The sequence below is a fragment of the Cynocephalus volans genome, chromosome 6 (assembly GCF_027409185.1).
Source record: "Cynocephalus volans isolate mCynVol1 chromosome 6, mCynVol1.pri, whole genome shotgun sequence".
Classification (NCBI taxonomy): Eukaryota; Metazoa; Chordata; class Mammalia; order Dermoptera; family Cynocephalidae; genus Cynocephalus; species Cynocephalus volans.
Window position 1 is genome coordinate 120,523,520 of NC_084465.1, and position 17,351 is coordinate 120,540,870.

At 40.8% G+C, this 17,351-nt stretch overlaps 1 protein-coding gene across 1 annotated transcript in view; it reads right to left on the bottom strand.

The window, feature by feature from the left end:
* DNAH3 (dynein axonemal heavy chain 3) overlaps nt 1-17,351 on the bottom strand; it is a 169,854-nt gene that overhangs the window by 126,072 nt on the left and 26,431 nt on the right. The window contains exons 9-15 of the mRNA XM_063099804.1: nt 16,957-17,152; nt 15,043-15,222; nt 11,101-11,237; nt 8,885-8,990; nt 8,519-8,697; nt 7,243-7,427; nt 5,882-6,005 (exon numbers count right to left, since the gene is read on the bottom strand). Coding sequence (XP_062955874.1) covers nt 5,882-6,005; nt 7,243-7,427; nt 8,519-8,697; nt 8,885-8,990; nt 11,101-11,237; nt 15,043-15,222; nt 16,957-17,152 — 1,107 coding nt within the window. The remainder of the gene's footprint in view (nt 1-5,881; nt 6,006-7,242; nt 7,428-8,518; nt 8,698-8,884; nt 8,991-11,100; nt 11,238-15,042; nt 15,223-16,956; nt 17,153-17,351) is intronic.

Sequence of the window (17,351 nt, forward strand, 5' to 3'; positions counted from 1 at the left end):
TTCTTGTTTCATTGTGTTCTCTAATTGAGTCTTCTTTTATTTCTTCAAGTTTTCTTAAGATCAAGGCTCAGAATTCTTTTTCAGACATTTCAAGGATTCCCTGTTCCATGGAGCCTGAAATTTGAGCATTACTGTATTCCTTTGGTGGTGTCATATCTTCTTGTTTATCTGTAGTTCTAGTATTTTTTCATTGATGTTTGGTCATTTGTTAGAGAGTTTGCTTCTTCTACTACACTGAAATTGGCTATGAAGATACAGATTTATTCCTCTGTTTGCAGGCTTTATTGGTGACTCTTCTTGTATCAGTGTAGTCAAGTGAGCAGCAGGTTTCCTATAGAGTGGCCCTGGCTGATACTGTGGTGGTGAATGGTTCTTGCTTGAGAGTAGGTGTGGTAGTGGCTATATTACACCACCTTGGGTCCTGTTCCAGAATCTGTGGCCATAGAATGAGCCACTCGTCTCACCTCTTGGCAGGGCATGCCATGGAGGGATGGCACTTCCTTCAAGAATATTTAATCCTGTTATGGCAATTTTAATGTGTGGGTTTTTTGTTTTTTGTTTTGTTTTTGTTTTCTTAAAAGTAATTTAACAGAGTTAATTTTCAAGTGGCTTGATTCAGGCTTTGTTTCTAATTACGTGGTATGGTAAGCACCTATGATATGGTTCCTAATGATCCTCACTTCCTGGTATTCACACCCTTGTATAATGGCTCCCGTTGAGTTTGGAGTAGACCTAGTAACTCACTTCTAAAAAATAGAGTAACAAATAGAATATGGCATAAGGGATGGGATGCCACTTCTGTAATTAGGTTACAAAAAGACTGCTTCTATCCTGCTTGCTCACTTGTTCTCTCAGTTTCTGTCTTGCTCTGGGGGAAGCCAGCTGCCACATTGTGAGCTACCCCACAGTGAGATCCATGAGGCCAGGAATGGAGGCAGTTTCTGGCTGAAAGACTCGAAAAACTCCTATTCTCAGTTGTGTGAGCGAGCCTGTATCCTCACCATGTTGAGCCCTCAGATGAGACTGCAGCCTTGGCTGACATTCTGACTGCAACCTCACAAAAGACCTTGGGCCAGAGGCACCCAGCTAAGCTGCACCTGGATTTCTGATCCACAGAAACTGTGAGGTAACAAATTTTGCTGTTTTAAGCTTCTGTGTTTTGGGATGATTTGTTATGCTGCAATAGATAACTAATACACACTATTATATAATTTTTGTTTTTTAGGATTTTTTCAAGGAGCTGGCTGGTTAGCTCAGTTGGATAGAGGGTCACCTTATAACACCAAGGTCAAGGGTTAAGATCCCCATGCTGGCCAGCTGCCAAAAAAAAAAAAAAAAAACCCAAAACAAAAAAAAACATGACAAAAAAAGAACTTTTTTGAGTTCTAAAATGTGGCCAGTTTTTATAGTGTTCCATGGACATTTAAAAATAATAGTCATTTTCCATTGCAGGGTAGAAGGTTATATACATGTATAAATATATGGTTTACATATGTATATCTTTCATATATATACACACATAAATGTATGTTTATATGTATTTGACAAATCAAGATTTTTAATTATTTACTTTCATTATCTTCTTATTCCAGTTTTGCTTTATTCATTTATTTATCTGTTTATTCATGTTATTTAGGGCTGATGGCTGCTTTAACTTTTTTTCACCCACCTAAGTAGCCATCTTTGAACCACTAAAGGTTTTGCCCTGACTGACTATATCTGATATTAATATCGCCAAGTCTGTTTTCTTTCTCTTTGTATTTGCATGCTGTAGTCTTGCCCACAGACAAGCCTAGGTTTTCCCTGCTGCCCTTTAGAGTAGGATTTCAGGAACAAGATTAGATCAGTTGCAAGATTAAATCAATTATTAGAAATTGACAGGAAATATAGAGGACAGAAGAACATGTTAAATGACACCACAAGGGTATAATCAGTAAAGTATAGATCTGCAGACAAATGACCCAGTTTCTTTAATAAATAAACTGCAAAGAAAAAATATAGGAAATGGAGGGGAAATCTACAGATTAAAAGAAATTTAAGACATGTCAACCAATTGCAATGCTGTAGAAATTATTTGGATTCTGATTCCAGGAAGCAAAACATAAAAAGAAAAAAATAATTAGATCGTTTTGGTCCCCAGATTAAAATTTTTCAATGACTTTTTATTGTACTCAGAAAGGAATTCAAACTGATCACTACAATGTCAAGGGTCTGACCCTGTAAGTCTACAACCCTATTGTATAGTCTTCCCCCCTTGGACCACCACCCATGGACCCCGCTACCCTCTCCCTCTCCACATCTTCACGTAACCAGCTCCTTCTCGTCCTTCAAGTCTTATCTGAAGTGAGCCCTTCCCATTGAATTGCCCATTGAACACAATCACTAAATCTGTTCCCTGTCCATTCCCTTCATAGAGCTCCTGTATTTATCCACTTTGTCTTCCATCTCCACACTCGACTGTAATGTGCACAAGGATAGGGACTGTGTTACTCTTGTCCTCTGTATCCTCAGAGCAGAGGAATGAGACAGGAGCACAAAAGGTAAGCAGGGAAGGCGGCTCCGGCCATCCTCTCCTTCTCCTCATCATTTTCTACCAAGGTCTTAAGGATTCGATATAGGGCACCTAAGAGGTGGCTTGCCTTTGCTTCCTTCTGCCTCCATTCCTCTTCTAAGCTTTTGTCTTTGTTTTGTAATATGCTGTAATTTTAATTAGTTTTAGAGAATATCCTTGGTGTGAAAAGGGTTTATTCATTTACTCACCAGAACAGTGAGCACCTACTGTATGCAAGGCACTGCATTCTGTCTACTTCCTTAAGGCTTGGGTGAAACACAATCCCAGGTGCTCTCCCTAAGACATCTTCCCTTCGTCCTCCGAGATGCCAAAGTGTTTCCCCTGCACTCTCATGGCAGAGAGCAGCTCACATCCCAGGCTTTCCACCATGATGCCCATATCACTTCCAGGACCATGGAACCTACCACCGAGTTGGACAAAATGGGGGAGGAGGGGGCAAAGCTAACTTTTCTCCTGTTGTCCACATGCTTAGGTGCTGCTGGGTGCCTTTTCACTTCATTGCTACTCTTTTTGAAGCTCCAAATACTGTGCTCATATACAAGGTGAAAGCTCTGATAAAAGTAGTATTGAATTCTTCCCAGAGGGCAATGGTATATAAGCTCAGTGATTACCTTAAAATATTACTATTATTTTATTATTGTTTTTAATTTCTTTTAGTTGCTTAGCATATTATAGTTTCTGAAGTACTTTCATGTTGTGTGTGTATATATATGTACATATATGTGTATATATATTCCATATAATAATATAATCATCAGTAAATGGTAGGCACTCAGGAAATTAGGTTGGGTAAATAAGTTGTACTACTGGGACCACTCAGAGTCTAAGGGAGAATAATGTAGGAATTTTTTTTTAACTTTAATTGACACATTGTAATTGTACATGTTTTATGGGGTATAGTCTGATGTTTTGATACATACATATGTCCTATAATGATCAGGTCAGGGTAGTTAATGTAACCCTCACTTCATGCATTTATCATTTCTTTGTGATGAAAACATTCAAAAGCCTCTCTTCTAGCTATTATGTAATATACAAAAGTTAACTGTTAACGGTAGTCACCCTACTGTGCCATAGAACATCAGAACTTATTTTTTCTATCCAGTTGTAATTTTGTACCCATTGGTTGTAGGAATTTAAAGATGGTGGATTGCTCAGAATTCTGGCAGGAAATAGAATTCACTCTGATATATAAAGACACTTTAATGAAGGGATGTGGGTGGGGATAAAGAAAAAAATAGCGGGTAGTGAGGTACCCAGAGACTAGCCTCAGAGGCCAGAGGAGGCAATGAGAGCTGGAAACATGGAGGAGCAGGCTTGTCACCCAGGGGGATGCAGCCAGGCAGGGAGGGGGAGGAGAAAAAGCCCTCCGGTCCCTCTCCAACCTCCTGCAGCACTCTCCATTGGCAGAGCCCCATCTGGACCCAGCATACAAGGGTACCAGAGGCTGCAGACTGGGTGTCAGCCTTCCAGACACACGATGGGAAGAAAATGGACTGGGGACAGCACATGGAGAATGATTGGCATCAAAGCCAAAAATTAATGTGGGGTGGGAAAATAAGGTCAAGTTTCTTAAACAGGATTGTTTCCGCGGAAGACAGATGAATACAGAAGTATGGCTCAGCCTTCCTCACTGGCTGTTCTCAGGGTTAATGCAAAATGATGAACATGAGGATTGAGTAAAGGTTCACCAAGGTGGGCTGAACCCAGGCTGCCTCGCTGGGCCTTCTCCAGAGCCGCTCCTCTGCTGGCCTCTGATGTTAAGGCCTCAGGAACCAGCTGATGGAATCCAGCTGCCAGTCACCCTCAGAAAGAAGCCTGGCACTTCTGTCACCACAAGTGACACTTGTTCCCATTTCTCCAGAGCCAACCCTCCTCCTCTTCAGCAGCACTGACTGTCTCCAAGCAGCCTTGCAGTAATGCTCTAAAAGCATGCTTGCAAACCAGTGGTTTGGAAGCGAGGAGGCATTTTTCTTTCTAAAGAGGTCATTGTTAAAAGGGAGAAAGAAGCTGACAGTTTTTGGATGCCTGTCATGTGCACAATGTGCACCTAGGTGCACCTCGGATCATCTCATTTCCTCCTTCAGCACAATGAGGTAGGCTCATAATGTCCCATTTTCCAGATGAGGCACACTGAGGCTCAAAAAGATGAAGAAGCTTGCTCCTGTTCATTCATCTAAGTCACAAAAAAATAGGTTTGCCTCCTCATTGGGCATACACATCAGTTCCATGGGGGAGGCTGTGTGTGTGGGTAGACATTTGAGAAATATTTGTACTTTCTGTTCAATTTCACTGTGAATCTAAAACTGCTTGTAAACATAGTCGGTTCATTTAAAAAGAAATCAGTTCCATCCATGAGGCTACATTCTGGGCTCTGGGGAGGGACAGTTTTCACTTAGGGGAAGGGAAGAGAAGCTGTAGGAAGAAACACACACATACATACACTTTTTCACACCCCCTGGGGAGCAGACCTGAGCTGTATTTTCAAGGTAACAACTATATGGCTTTGCCCTTCAGCCCAAGTTCCTATTCTTTGCAGAAATCCCTACTTTTATCTGCCCTTTCCTTTCTTGTAAGTATGTGTAGGGATTATGACAGCTACTATTGGGCAGTGGGAGTTTCCTGTGGGAAGGGGACAGGGTAACTGGTATAGACCTGCAGTTCATAATCAGTGTGTACAAGCTGGAGTGTGTGTGTGTTTACCCTGTGCATCACATTTGGCCCACTTCATGTGACATTGTTGGATTTTTCTGTACATCTGTATTTTCTCTGTCACTGGATTAAAATCATTATTTATCAGCCAAACACACTTACAAGTCTACAGTATAGCACATTGTTAAAATCCATAATAAATACAGGTTAAATTGACAAATAAAGAATGAATAAACGATAACAGCCACATTAGCACTGAACAAGAGCAGCTGCAAAATAGGCAATTTCTCAGCCTCCTACTGTGCCTTTATCAGCCCTGTCTTGATGTCTCACAGATCTGTGTTCTCCACTGCAAGACTAACAATTTTGCTATTATTGTAGAAGCCGTTATTACATGCCACTATTTTTGCCTTTTTCTCTTTGCACTGCCAAATCCCAATTATTCAAGGCAGGGAGGGAAGACATTGGCGGGGGTTTCTACCAGTGGAGCTTAAAGAGAACATCCCTCAGTGAGAAGCGAGAGGAAACTCCTTCACCAAACATCCTCAGCCTTCACCCACACATGGTTGTGGGGGGCTCTAGACAGAACTGGGACCCTGCAGCGTGGGTTATGAATCCTCCTCTTATTTCCAAAACAGCCCCAGACTTTCCCTGTACCTTTTAATGAGGTCCATCTCTGCCTGATCCCTCTTATTAAGGAGCAGGTTTCGGCTGTTTTCGAAGATATCTTCAATCTGTTCTGGCCAGAGGAACAAAGTGCTGTTCAATTTGATGTCCTCTTCTGCAAAACACATACAGTCTGCTCCAGGACACTGCTCAGCTTGGGTCAGGATGCGGGGAACTCATTCAGCAGAACAAGAGGTCCACAGAGGTAAGTATGGGAATGGCAGTGAGTGGAAGGCCCATTACGGATGAACAATAGCCGACATTTATTGAGCATGTGCCAGGTTCCGGCTAGAAAGTAGATGTATTATCATCCGTTTTTTTTACAGATGGGATTCAAAACAGTTAAGCCAAGTGGTCAAAGTTACACTGCCAGAAGTCAGCAGGGCAGAGTTTGAATCTAGGTCTAATGAACTCCTAAGTCTACACTCTAACCACTCTGCTTTATTGCCTTCCCAGCCTAGGTCTGAGTAGAGTCAAAAACCTGGGTTGAAGTTATGGTTCACATTTCAAACTATTCCATCTCATCTGAGTCTCAGTTTCCCTTTGGTTAAACAGCAGTAATAGTATCAATGCCAGAGGCCCTGCCTGTCTATGGCTCTGGTCAATTAAAATGCCCTGGGTTTCCTTGTGAATTTAGGAGTCAGAGACCACGGTGAGAGAATCTAGTATGTATACACACAGTCAAGGGGCACAGCTCATGAACATGTGGGTGGATGGTCAGGGGACCATTTTTCATTCCTAGTCCCATCTATTCCTCCCATCAACACCTCAAAAGGTGAACACCATGTAATTAAATGGCTTGCGGACAGCATACTGACTTTTCCTTCAGAACCTGGTCCTCACTTCAAAACTCTAATTTGACCCAATAAATCTTCAAGGAACCCTGGCCATTTCTTCACTTTTAAGATATGAAGGAGCATGAAAGAAAGTATCCTGGTCTCCTCAAAGGTGGGATCGTATTAAGATTATAAATGAGTGAAATCCACCCACTTATAAAAAGTATTCTGCATGTGGAAGTGACTTTTCCAGGGACACCAGACACAAAATGCCAAGACATACATCTAAGAGCTAGAGGTTAAGTCTCTAGATTTGTCTTCTTTTTGTTTAACAAGATTCCCTTTGACTTAAATTTCTTCTATGACTGAGAGTGTGGAATTAGTGTTTCTAATACATCAGGGCACTTGAAAAGCAGGTATCCCAATATTTAGTGGTGGGATTACTATAACTCTCCTTCCCTCCAACTTCTTATCCCTAAAAATATAAATATAGAATATTTTTATATCTCATATATAAATGCAAAAATATAACATATACCTATAAATTTACATGTGCATATATGGCATTAGACTTACGGGGCAAGTCTGCATAGTCCATCAGGAACTCCAGCCGTTCAGCTGCATCTCTAAGTTGCCTCCTGAGTTTGAACACAGTGACATTGCTGGATTTTTTTAAGTATTCACTGAGGAGTACCAGTTCCTCGGTATTGGCAGGAACCTCACTGACTTTGTCTGCGATGGTGTTGTACTGATTACAGATGCTGCAGAGAAAGAAACAGCCATCATCATCACCATCTAAAATGACTTTCTCGTGAGACTCATCAAGCTACACAGACATAATTTCTACTTGGAAACTATAGTTACGGTCTCTAACTTTTCTCTACCTGCAAATCCTTAATGGGTGATATTCACATGCACACCACACTCCAGGAATAATTACGGTAGTAATGCTAACAATATCCGACATGTGTTATGCTCTTATGAAGTGCCATGGCCCATTCTAATCATTTACATATACTAACTCATTTGATGCTCACAACAACTCCAGGAGGTAGATACTATTATTATCTACACTTTCTAGTGGAAGAAAGTCAGTCTGAGCAACATCCAAAGCAATATGGTGTACAGGTGTCAGAGCCAAGATCTGAACCTGGGTTAATTGACTCTAAGGCTCATACTCATAACCAATAAAGCATACTACCTCTCATGGGTAGAATACAGATTAAGACTACAACAGCAACAAGAACACCACCAAAAACAACAACAACCCCTCACATTTTATGTTAAAGTAGAGCACTAAATTAATTTGTGATCACTGCTTTTAACAATACACCAGCAAGTTTATCCTCATGTGTTTGTTGCAGGTAATTCCTGGCAGCAGAGAGAAAGTTACACTCAACCTCTGGAATCACTAGATCACTAACTACCCACTTTTCAAAACAAGACTGTGAAAAATGATGTTATTATAGAAATAATTTGAATATGCTCTAATTCATATAAAAGCAAATGAGCGACAGTCATCGGCCTTTTTAACCATAATCAGAAACAAATTATCTGCAGTACATCCATGCCTACTATAGAGAGGCCCTCAACAAATGTTAGCAATACCAGCTATTACAATTTTTATTATTATTAATTGATCATTATATGTTGATGGTCATACCCCACAGATAAAAAACACTCCTATGTTTTCAGTCCTCAGTATTCCATCTTAGTGTATGGAGACCCCTCCATAACAAAGTTAATTATATTGAACAGAAGAGAAGATGATTAAAACAACTTTGCTCATTGCTGGAAGGCTCAAGTGGTGGTCATTTTCCCATTCTCCAGCTGGCATGCAGAATTACGATACCTGGTATTGGTGTCTCGGTTTACATCCACTTGGAATTGAATCAGACGGTCTTTAAGATTTTGGGCTCGTTCACAAAGATCATAATTTAGGGTCATGGCGTCAAGGCAGAACATGGCTAAAGGCACAGTAAGGTGCATGGATGCAATTTCATTTCTCCGTTTTTTTATGGCATTAATCCTCTGTAGAAAGGAGTACATGAAATAGCTTCATTTGCCTTGTAGCCTCGACCCATTTGCCCCCAGCCACACCCCATCAACCCTAGTCCGATGCTGAGCACAGTATTTACACTAACAAAACACACTGGCTACTCATTGGATCGTCAGCAGCACATCATCAAGGCATGAAATATCAAGCGGCATCTCCTACCGTCACAAAATCCTCGATTTCATGACTTTCTTTCAGGAATGCAGTGATGTTTTGCTCGGCGGAGTTATCCAATAGGTCATCGTACTTTTTGTATACATTTAAATATCTTCCATATTGAAGAGCATAAAGTCAACGCAAATAAAGGGCACCGCATCGGATGAGTCAGAGAGGCAAATGAAGACATAAAAAATTAGCTCAGACCAGGAAAGAGAAATACCATGTAGCAAAAGGTGCATTGAACTGGGAATTCAGAATTTTGGCTTCAAATTCCAATTTTGCTACTTCCAAGCTACATGAACTTAGACAAGATATTTTACTTTCTCAAAGATCAGGGTCTTCAATTTTAAGTGGAAATGATAATTAACATCTCATAGGATTGTTGTAAAGTTTAACTGTAATAAAGTATGCATAAGGCAATTAATACTATGCCTGACATAGAGTGAATTGTCCAGTGAATATTACATATCCCATGAGGGATATATTCCACGACCCCCAGCAGATTCCTGAAACCACAGATAGTACCAAACCCGATATATACTATGTTTTTTTCCCTATACATTCATACCTATGATAAGGTTTAATCGATAAATTAGGCATAGTAAAAGATTAACACAATAACTACTAATAAAATAGAACCATTATAACAATATACTGTAATAAAAGTTATGAGAATGTAGTCTCTCTCTCTCTCCCAAAATATCTTAATATTTTTTGGACCACAGTTGACCACAGATAACTGAAACTGGAAAGGGAAACCAGAAATGAGGGGGTTGGCTGCAGTCCCTATCCCCCTTTCCAGCTCCAAATTCTATATCTAAATTGTAAGATGAAAATTTGGAACTAACAAGAGTAAAATATGTTAAATAAAATTAAGTTTCTCTCTGTCTGTTATCAGATCATGCAAAAATGGCTGGACAGATTTCCCTGAAATTGGATAATGTGTTTGAGGTAATCTGACACAAGACGAATTTGAATTAAAGATGATACTGAACGAGCAGAATTAACTTTGTGGGGCCCAGTGGGACACTTCCAAGAGGTGGCCAGTGCTTCAAAGACTCTGAACCTGAGAAGCAAACAGAAGTCCGTGGAGCTGTCAGTTCAGAAAGGCAAACTGTATGTATAAGACTCGAGGAACAGAGAAAACAGGGGTTTCAAATAGAAGTCCTCCAATCAAATTCTCGAGGGGAGGCTTCCAAATATGAAGCCATGATTTTCAGACCTGGTTAGCAGTTGTTCTCAATTGGGGGAGATTTTGCCCCACAGGGGACATTTGGCCATGTCTAGAGACATTTTTGGTTGTCACAACTGGGGGGTTTCCACTGGCATCTACTGGTAGCAGCCAGGTATGCTGCTAAACATCCTACCATGCACAGGACAGCCCCCCACTATGGAATTCTTGGTTAAAAATGTCAACAGAGCCACAGTCAGAAAAACCCTGGATTAGGGTAACTATATATCTTGGTTTGCCTGGGACAGTTCAGGTTTGCACCTGTTGTCTCATGGTAAATGCTGATAACACCCCTCTAACTCTTAAAGTGTCTCAGTTTGGAAGCTTCATTATATGATCACCCTAAACTAGTGACTGCTCACATGAACAGCTGTGAGATGTTCTACAGTGGGATCATTGAAGGGCATGGCCTATGGATTCAGACAACTGGTCCTCAATCCCTTAATGCAAAAAGCTCTGAAAAGAGAAAGGTGCTTGAAAACTCAGTTAGTAGCAAAAGCTGGCTTAAGCTGGTATGAGGTTATCTTTGTGACTATTCATAGGTGTCACTGCAGAAATATCAATGCTTATCCACAGACCTCACACAAGCTGCAGCATAATATGTGATATATGAATTATGCTACTTTTCAAAAGTCCAGAAATTTTAAAATGCCAATCTTGACCCACAGCCTTCAGATAATGGAGTTGGACCTGTAATTGAATTTGAGTCTTGGCTGTCCTATTTATTTGCTGGGCAACATTGGGAAAGTCACAGTTTCCTCATCTGTGAAGTGGGGATGAATAGTAATACCATGAAGTATTGGCTATTGTTATTATATATGTGTTTCAGGCATGTGGGAACAGGGATAGCTTGACTGATGATAGTTAAAAACTCTACAGACTACAGTTGAATTCACTGAAATAAAGCAGAACAGAGTGCAACTTAACAACAACAACTCTAAACCAATGTCAAAAGGCTAACTAATAAAGTTACGCCAAACCAACTTACTTGTGGGGGCCAACTTGATTCTTCTGAAATACCTTGAAAGTTTGATTCACAAAATCAGAAACAAGTTTTTCTTCAGTGTCAACGGTTCTAAGGATCAGATTATATCTTTTCAATTCTGGGAACAGGATAGACTCCACCTAAAGAGTAGAAACCACTTTTGGATTTTGCAAGGCATCCACAAGACACAAGAAGGAAGATGGTATCAAAATGCAAAAATCTGCTGCAATTGACTCATTTCCAGGGACACCAGCTACGTTTTTACTCTGTTTCTTCTTGGATGGTGCTGGAATCATCCTGAGGTTCCCTCTACTTCTATTTTCTCTCCTCTCCTTCTTTCCTGGGTAACTCATCTTTCAAATCCCTGCTCCCTCCAAGTCTCATATTCTTAGAGAGTCCTCCCTGGGTCCCCAGTGGATGTTGGGTTTCCCTGTTTAAAGTTCACTCTCTGAACTTTTTCCTGCTTGGCACTTATCACACTTGTAATTAAATGAATGTGTACTGAGTTCTTCTAGATTTGTCATGGAATATCAATACTAGAAGGGTCTGGACTGTATTTGACTTCTTCACTACTATATCCCCAAGGCCTAGCAAGAACTTGACACTTAGTAAGTGCTTAGTAAATGTTGTTCAGACATGGGTTCTAATTCTGACTCTGCCAATAACTGACAATATGACCTCAGGTAAACTACTTCTCCTCTCTGAGTGTCCCTTTTCTCATCTGTAAAAAAGAAAAGACATACTAGATTATCCTCTCAGCTCAGAAAAAAGAAAATCTATGGCTTTATGATCACAAGACACAAAGAGTATCTTTTCTGAGAATTCCAACTCTCTAACTTCTTAATACGTGTGTGTCTCTGAGAGCGTTCTCATTCGCATGACTCATGCAGGCTGCAAAGTCCCTGCTGGTGACCCGTGGCCTTCCACCCCCTCCCTGCTAAGAAAATTTCGGGCCAGCCCGTGGCTCACTTGGGAGAATGTGATACTGATAACACTAAGTCAAAGTTAAGATCCCCTTACCGGTCATTTTTTTTTTTTTTTTAAAAAGAAAGCTTCCAGTGACTGGTCTTCAGACTGCTTTATTGAGTCACAGGAGTTACTTGCTTTTGATAAGAATGTATCAATTTAGAAAGAGGGAGAAGCAAGTGTGAATGATCTTTGTCTTCTCTGGCCAACCCAAAGGTTTCTAAACCAGTGGAGGAACGTCTTTGCTGTGCCTGTGCTGCAGACAGTGGCTGAAAGCAAGATGGTGGAGGGACTGGCACTGGTCAACCATTTGCATATGAAACAGTTTAGGCAGCAAATTGGGGGCCCCAGGCAAAAGATCACCTGTGGGCAAGATGACTGTCTCTTGGGAAGAAGCTGTCAATGGAAAGAGGAAGAAACACCTCTTGGTGCCCTTTCAGTGTGGCTGGTTCTCCCATGCCCTAGAGAGCAGCCTGTGAAACTGAGTCACCAACAGTGTCCCTTCTGGGCAACTGTCACTGTCTGCTTATCCCCCTGGCTCTCTGATCCTGAACTCCTCGGTTCTGTCACCACGCTCAATGCTCATGCCTGAGCACTTCTCTGACGTTGGCATTCCTGGCACTTTGAATGAGAAAATTCTCCCATCAGAAGAGAGACTGGTCCTAGCGGCCCCTTTCCACAATTACATTTATACATACTTTTACACTTAATTTATACATATTTTTTTCTTGTTTATGAAGGTAATGCACCAACATGGCTGAAAATGCTGATTTAAATTTTACCTATTACATTTTTAGTTTTATAAAACTCTTTCTTTATTTCATCCAGCTTCATGTTATTTCTGCCTCTCATCCACCTCTTTTTATCTCAGTCACTATTGAAGCATGCTCATCTTCCATGGTTGTATTGCTAAGACAAATGATTTTTAATATTTACTTTGGTTTCCTTCAGTAACTCTTTCTCACAAATACAAGGGTACTTCAAAGAGTTCATAGAAAGATTCATATTTTAATTCTATTTCTCCAGGAATTTTTTGAAGTACTCTACTTTCCTTCTACACTTTGAATGCTATTTATTCTGTTTTTAAGTCTTTTGCTGACTTTCTCCCCAACTTTAAAATTCAAATTTAACCATACATAAGGCAGGACTGGGAGGAGATGGGTGTACTGTCCACCCACTGCTGTTCTTGGATTTTTGTTTTAGGTGTTGCTGTGGTTTGAATGTCCCCCTAAGCTCATGTTGGAACTTAACCACCAATATGGTGGTGGAAGGTGTGGACTTTAAGAGGTGATTGGATCACAAGGACTGTGCCCTTGTGAATCTATTGATCCATTCATGGAGTAATGTGTTGATAGTCTAATAGGTGGTCTGGGCATGGTTCTGATGCATTTATAAGAAGAGAAAGTGAGGTTAGTTCTCTCTTGCTCAGCCCATTCTCTCCATATGATACCGTGGTCACTAAAGGACTCTGTAGAGAGTTCCCACCCAGAAGAAGGCTCTCACCAGATGTGTTCCCTGGATCTTGGACTTCCCAGCCTCCAAAGCTGTAAGAAATAAGCCTTTTTTTCTTTACACATTACCCAGTTTCAGGAATTCCATTACAACCAACAGAAACAGACTACTACAGATGTTCAACCTGAGGGATCACATTCTTTTCAATTCTTACTACCCAGGTTAGACATAAAACAGTCTAAAGGGTTCAGGGAGGAAGCCAGTGCTGTGGGCATCACTAGATGGAGAGATCAGAGCTCATGCTGTCTTCTCTCATTGTCTGGTAGACTCATCAACACTCCCTTGGGCCTAGCTTTCAAACCTGGTACAAACCGTCACCTATGACTATGTCTTCTTGGCAGTACAATCCATGAAATCTAGTATGCCCCTGCTGGGCTGTTGGCAGCAGCAGCCACATGAGGTCTGGCTCTCCCAGCCCAGCTGCTGCAAATATTGCCTATCAACAGCAGTGAAGCAGAACTCGAGTGGTGTGTGTTTTATCTGTCCGCAAGCCCCACATTTATCCCTGCAAATTACAGGGTCTTTTCTTCCATTTCCTTCCTGGGGATATTGGTTGTGGGAGAGCTGCTCACTGTTTCTTCCCCTTCCGCACACCCAGTTTTTATGTTAACTGAACTTGGTTGGGTTCAAAATTCCAAGTGCAGAGCTCTCCGGTGAAATCCACTGAAGCATTTGGCTTCATTGCTTCCCTATAAACCTCAACTCTAGTCTTAAGCTCTTAGAACCCGCTAAGAACAGAACTGTAAAGAGAAGAGTGCTCACAAGTGTCCAAGCATACGCACTTTACAGAGAGAGTGAGAGGGGGAGAGAGAAAAACAGCAAACCCCACAGATCCCTTCCTCATGGGAGACTGGATGGACCCTCTTACCACTGACCATCCAGAGAGAATCAGAAGACAGAGCTAAAAAGAGTCACATCCTTGTGATTGACCCCAACTAGCAGAAAAAGTTTGCTAATAAGTGTCTAGAATTTGATGAGTAACTCTGTCCCGGAAAGGAAATTGGAAAGGGCTTGGGCCAGGAAGGAAAAGGTTATTCTCTACTCTAGTAGCCTACAGGGGCTAACAAACAAAAAACCAAACAAATGAAACTTCAAAATGAAATACAGCTTTACAAAATTTTTTGGCAAGTTCATGGCAATTGATCCATAATAAATTATTAACCCAGGTTAATGGATATGGCTTGGAACACAACCGCCCTTTTGGAGCAGGCGTCACGGAGGGAACTACACTCTCTCACAAGTAACTCTTAACACCCTTGTTAGAAGGAAAATTTTGTGCTGCATGAACATTTCTTTATGGTCCAAGTCATCTTTCTGGGGCCACAGGGTGTACTCAGGATATATCCAAAGTGAAACTCCTCTAACTGAATATCACATCAACTGTGTCTTGTACAAACAACCATTTAAAATATATTTTATCCAGTAAGTGAATAAAAATACAAATGAATGATTAAATGTATACTATACCTTGGGGATCCCATTAGATTTCTTAATAATTTCCAAGAAAGAGTTGTGTATTAATTCCCAGCAGCCATCAAAAGATGGATTAAAGACAATAACAGGTTCATCGACTTCAAGTTTGATCATGATTAGCTGAGGTATAAAGAACTGCATCTCTTGGTAGGGCTCCTTGAAGTCATTTCCTTCCTTCAGGAGACATAAGGTATGGCAACTGTCACAAAATTGGGCCTTCCAAAATCAAGGGAGTGAGTCTTATGCATTCACAGTGCCACTTGAACACCAGGAAAGAAAATGAAGGGTACCACGTACTGTTCATGTCTGAAATATGGGCTGGACACAGCTTACCCACCCTGAGCCTGTGCTCTCTCCCATCCTCAAAGCCTTTATTCATTATTATTTACTTTGCTTGGTAGTTTCTGCACCCTAACTTCTAAATCCTTCCCATCCTCCAAAATTCAACTCAAAAATCCCCTCCTCTGGGAAGTCTCCCTGCTCCCCAGCTGGATATTATCTCCTGCACTTCTGAACCTCTGTATTTCCACTTCTTTCATGGTATTTTATCTTTCTCTCTTGCAGGGACCTATATGCACATCTGATCGTCTCTACTTGAAACCTGAGGTCAGGATCTATGACTGATCTATCTCTCTCCTTCAAAATATCCATGACAGCATTTAGCCCACAATAGGTGCTCAGTAAAAATTTTTTGACTGGATCCAAAAGTATAAATGGTTATATGTACACCTCAAATACAGTTGCTACTGAGCAGATAGCCTATTTCAGACACTCAAAATGTCAACCTTTCTACAACAGAAGTATTGATGTAGAGTTATGTCTATTTTCCTATAGAAGTTACTAACACAAGTAATTTTAGAGATGTCTAGATCTTTTTAAGGATGATTGATAAACATGTTAAACATCTACTGTGTATCAAGTGCCTATAAATTCCCCTCTTTTTCAGACATGTGAAGATTTTACATTTCCCTTTGTGTGGAATTTTAGAGTGAGATTCATTTCCACATCTGGGTTTCTTCTGCTTGTAAAGTCGATGATTACAACGACATCTACAGATTGGTTCTCTTTAGAGCGCTGACACTGCAGTCAACATTCAGCAGGATTGTCTTCTACATTTTTTGAGCAAAGGGCCAACTGTTCACCTTTACTTCCCCTGGAAAACTTAGCCTTCTGTAACCAGGCAATTTTTAATTTTTTATTATTCTTTTTAAGGTAAAATGTGCACATGGTATAAAATTCAAGACTCTTCCTTGATCCCTAGGCTATCTAAATTTAGGGGATGCTATGATGCTTTGAAAACTAGGACTTAGTGTTTTTACTTTTTATGTCAACTTTACTGAAGTGGTTACATGAAGAAAAGTTACTAATTAGGTCAACAAAGCCTTTTGTCTTTAGAGGTGTCCCTTTCAAAGATCAAAGAACAAGAGTCAACATCTGAGAAGATTACACACAACACTCCCTAGATATCAAGCCGAAGACTGATACAAATATTTTTCAACTCCTTCTTTGTAAAAGAGAAGATGAAAAAGTGATCCCTCCCCACTGAACTGTAAGAAGTATGTTATAGTTAATGCAATTAAAACAAAAATTCTTAACTTCTTTGCTTCTGTAAGTTTTACCAATATAATAGTGGGTGATCATCTCAAGAAAGCTTACTGTGTATTTTAAGAAACCATGTTCATAAACTAATAATCACCTGATGTGTGTGCACATCAAGAATTTTACCGTTTGGCCTGGCTTCCAGCTGAGGACATATAACAGGACTTCAAAAAGGTCATGGAAAGATTCATATTATCTTTTGGTTCTGTTTTTCCACGAACTTTCTGAAGTACCTTTTTACCCAATGGTATCCTAGTTCTAACCAGGTTGATTCCCCTCAAAAGGGCTGACTGCAGGTCCCCTACATACCTTGTGTATCATGAAAAAGGAAACGAGGTCCTCGAGGGACTTAATGACCAACTCCCTGAGCTGGAGTGACATGAAGGATGCAACAGAAGCAAAATATTCTTCAATGTTTCGCGAGGAATCGTAGTCGCTCTTGGGAGCAAAATGGACCCACTGTTCCTTCCTGGAGACAAAAAGCTGGGCACAGGTGGTGATCCACCTGTGGAGACATGAAGGCATCCTTGTAAGAAGCTCTTCTGAGCTCTGAGAAGTCCTCTCAGCCGTCCCCTGCACTCTGTGACGAGGCAGATGGGCCCCCTTCCCACTAAGCAGCCTTATGCATCAGCACTTTCATATTATGGGCCACCTCTCCTGCCAGCACCCTTTTCCTGGGAAGAAAGTAACAAGATTTGAATTGA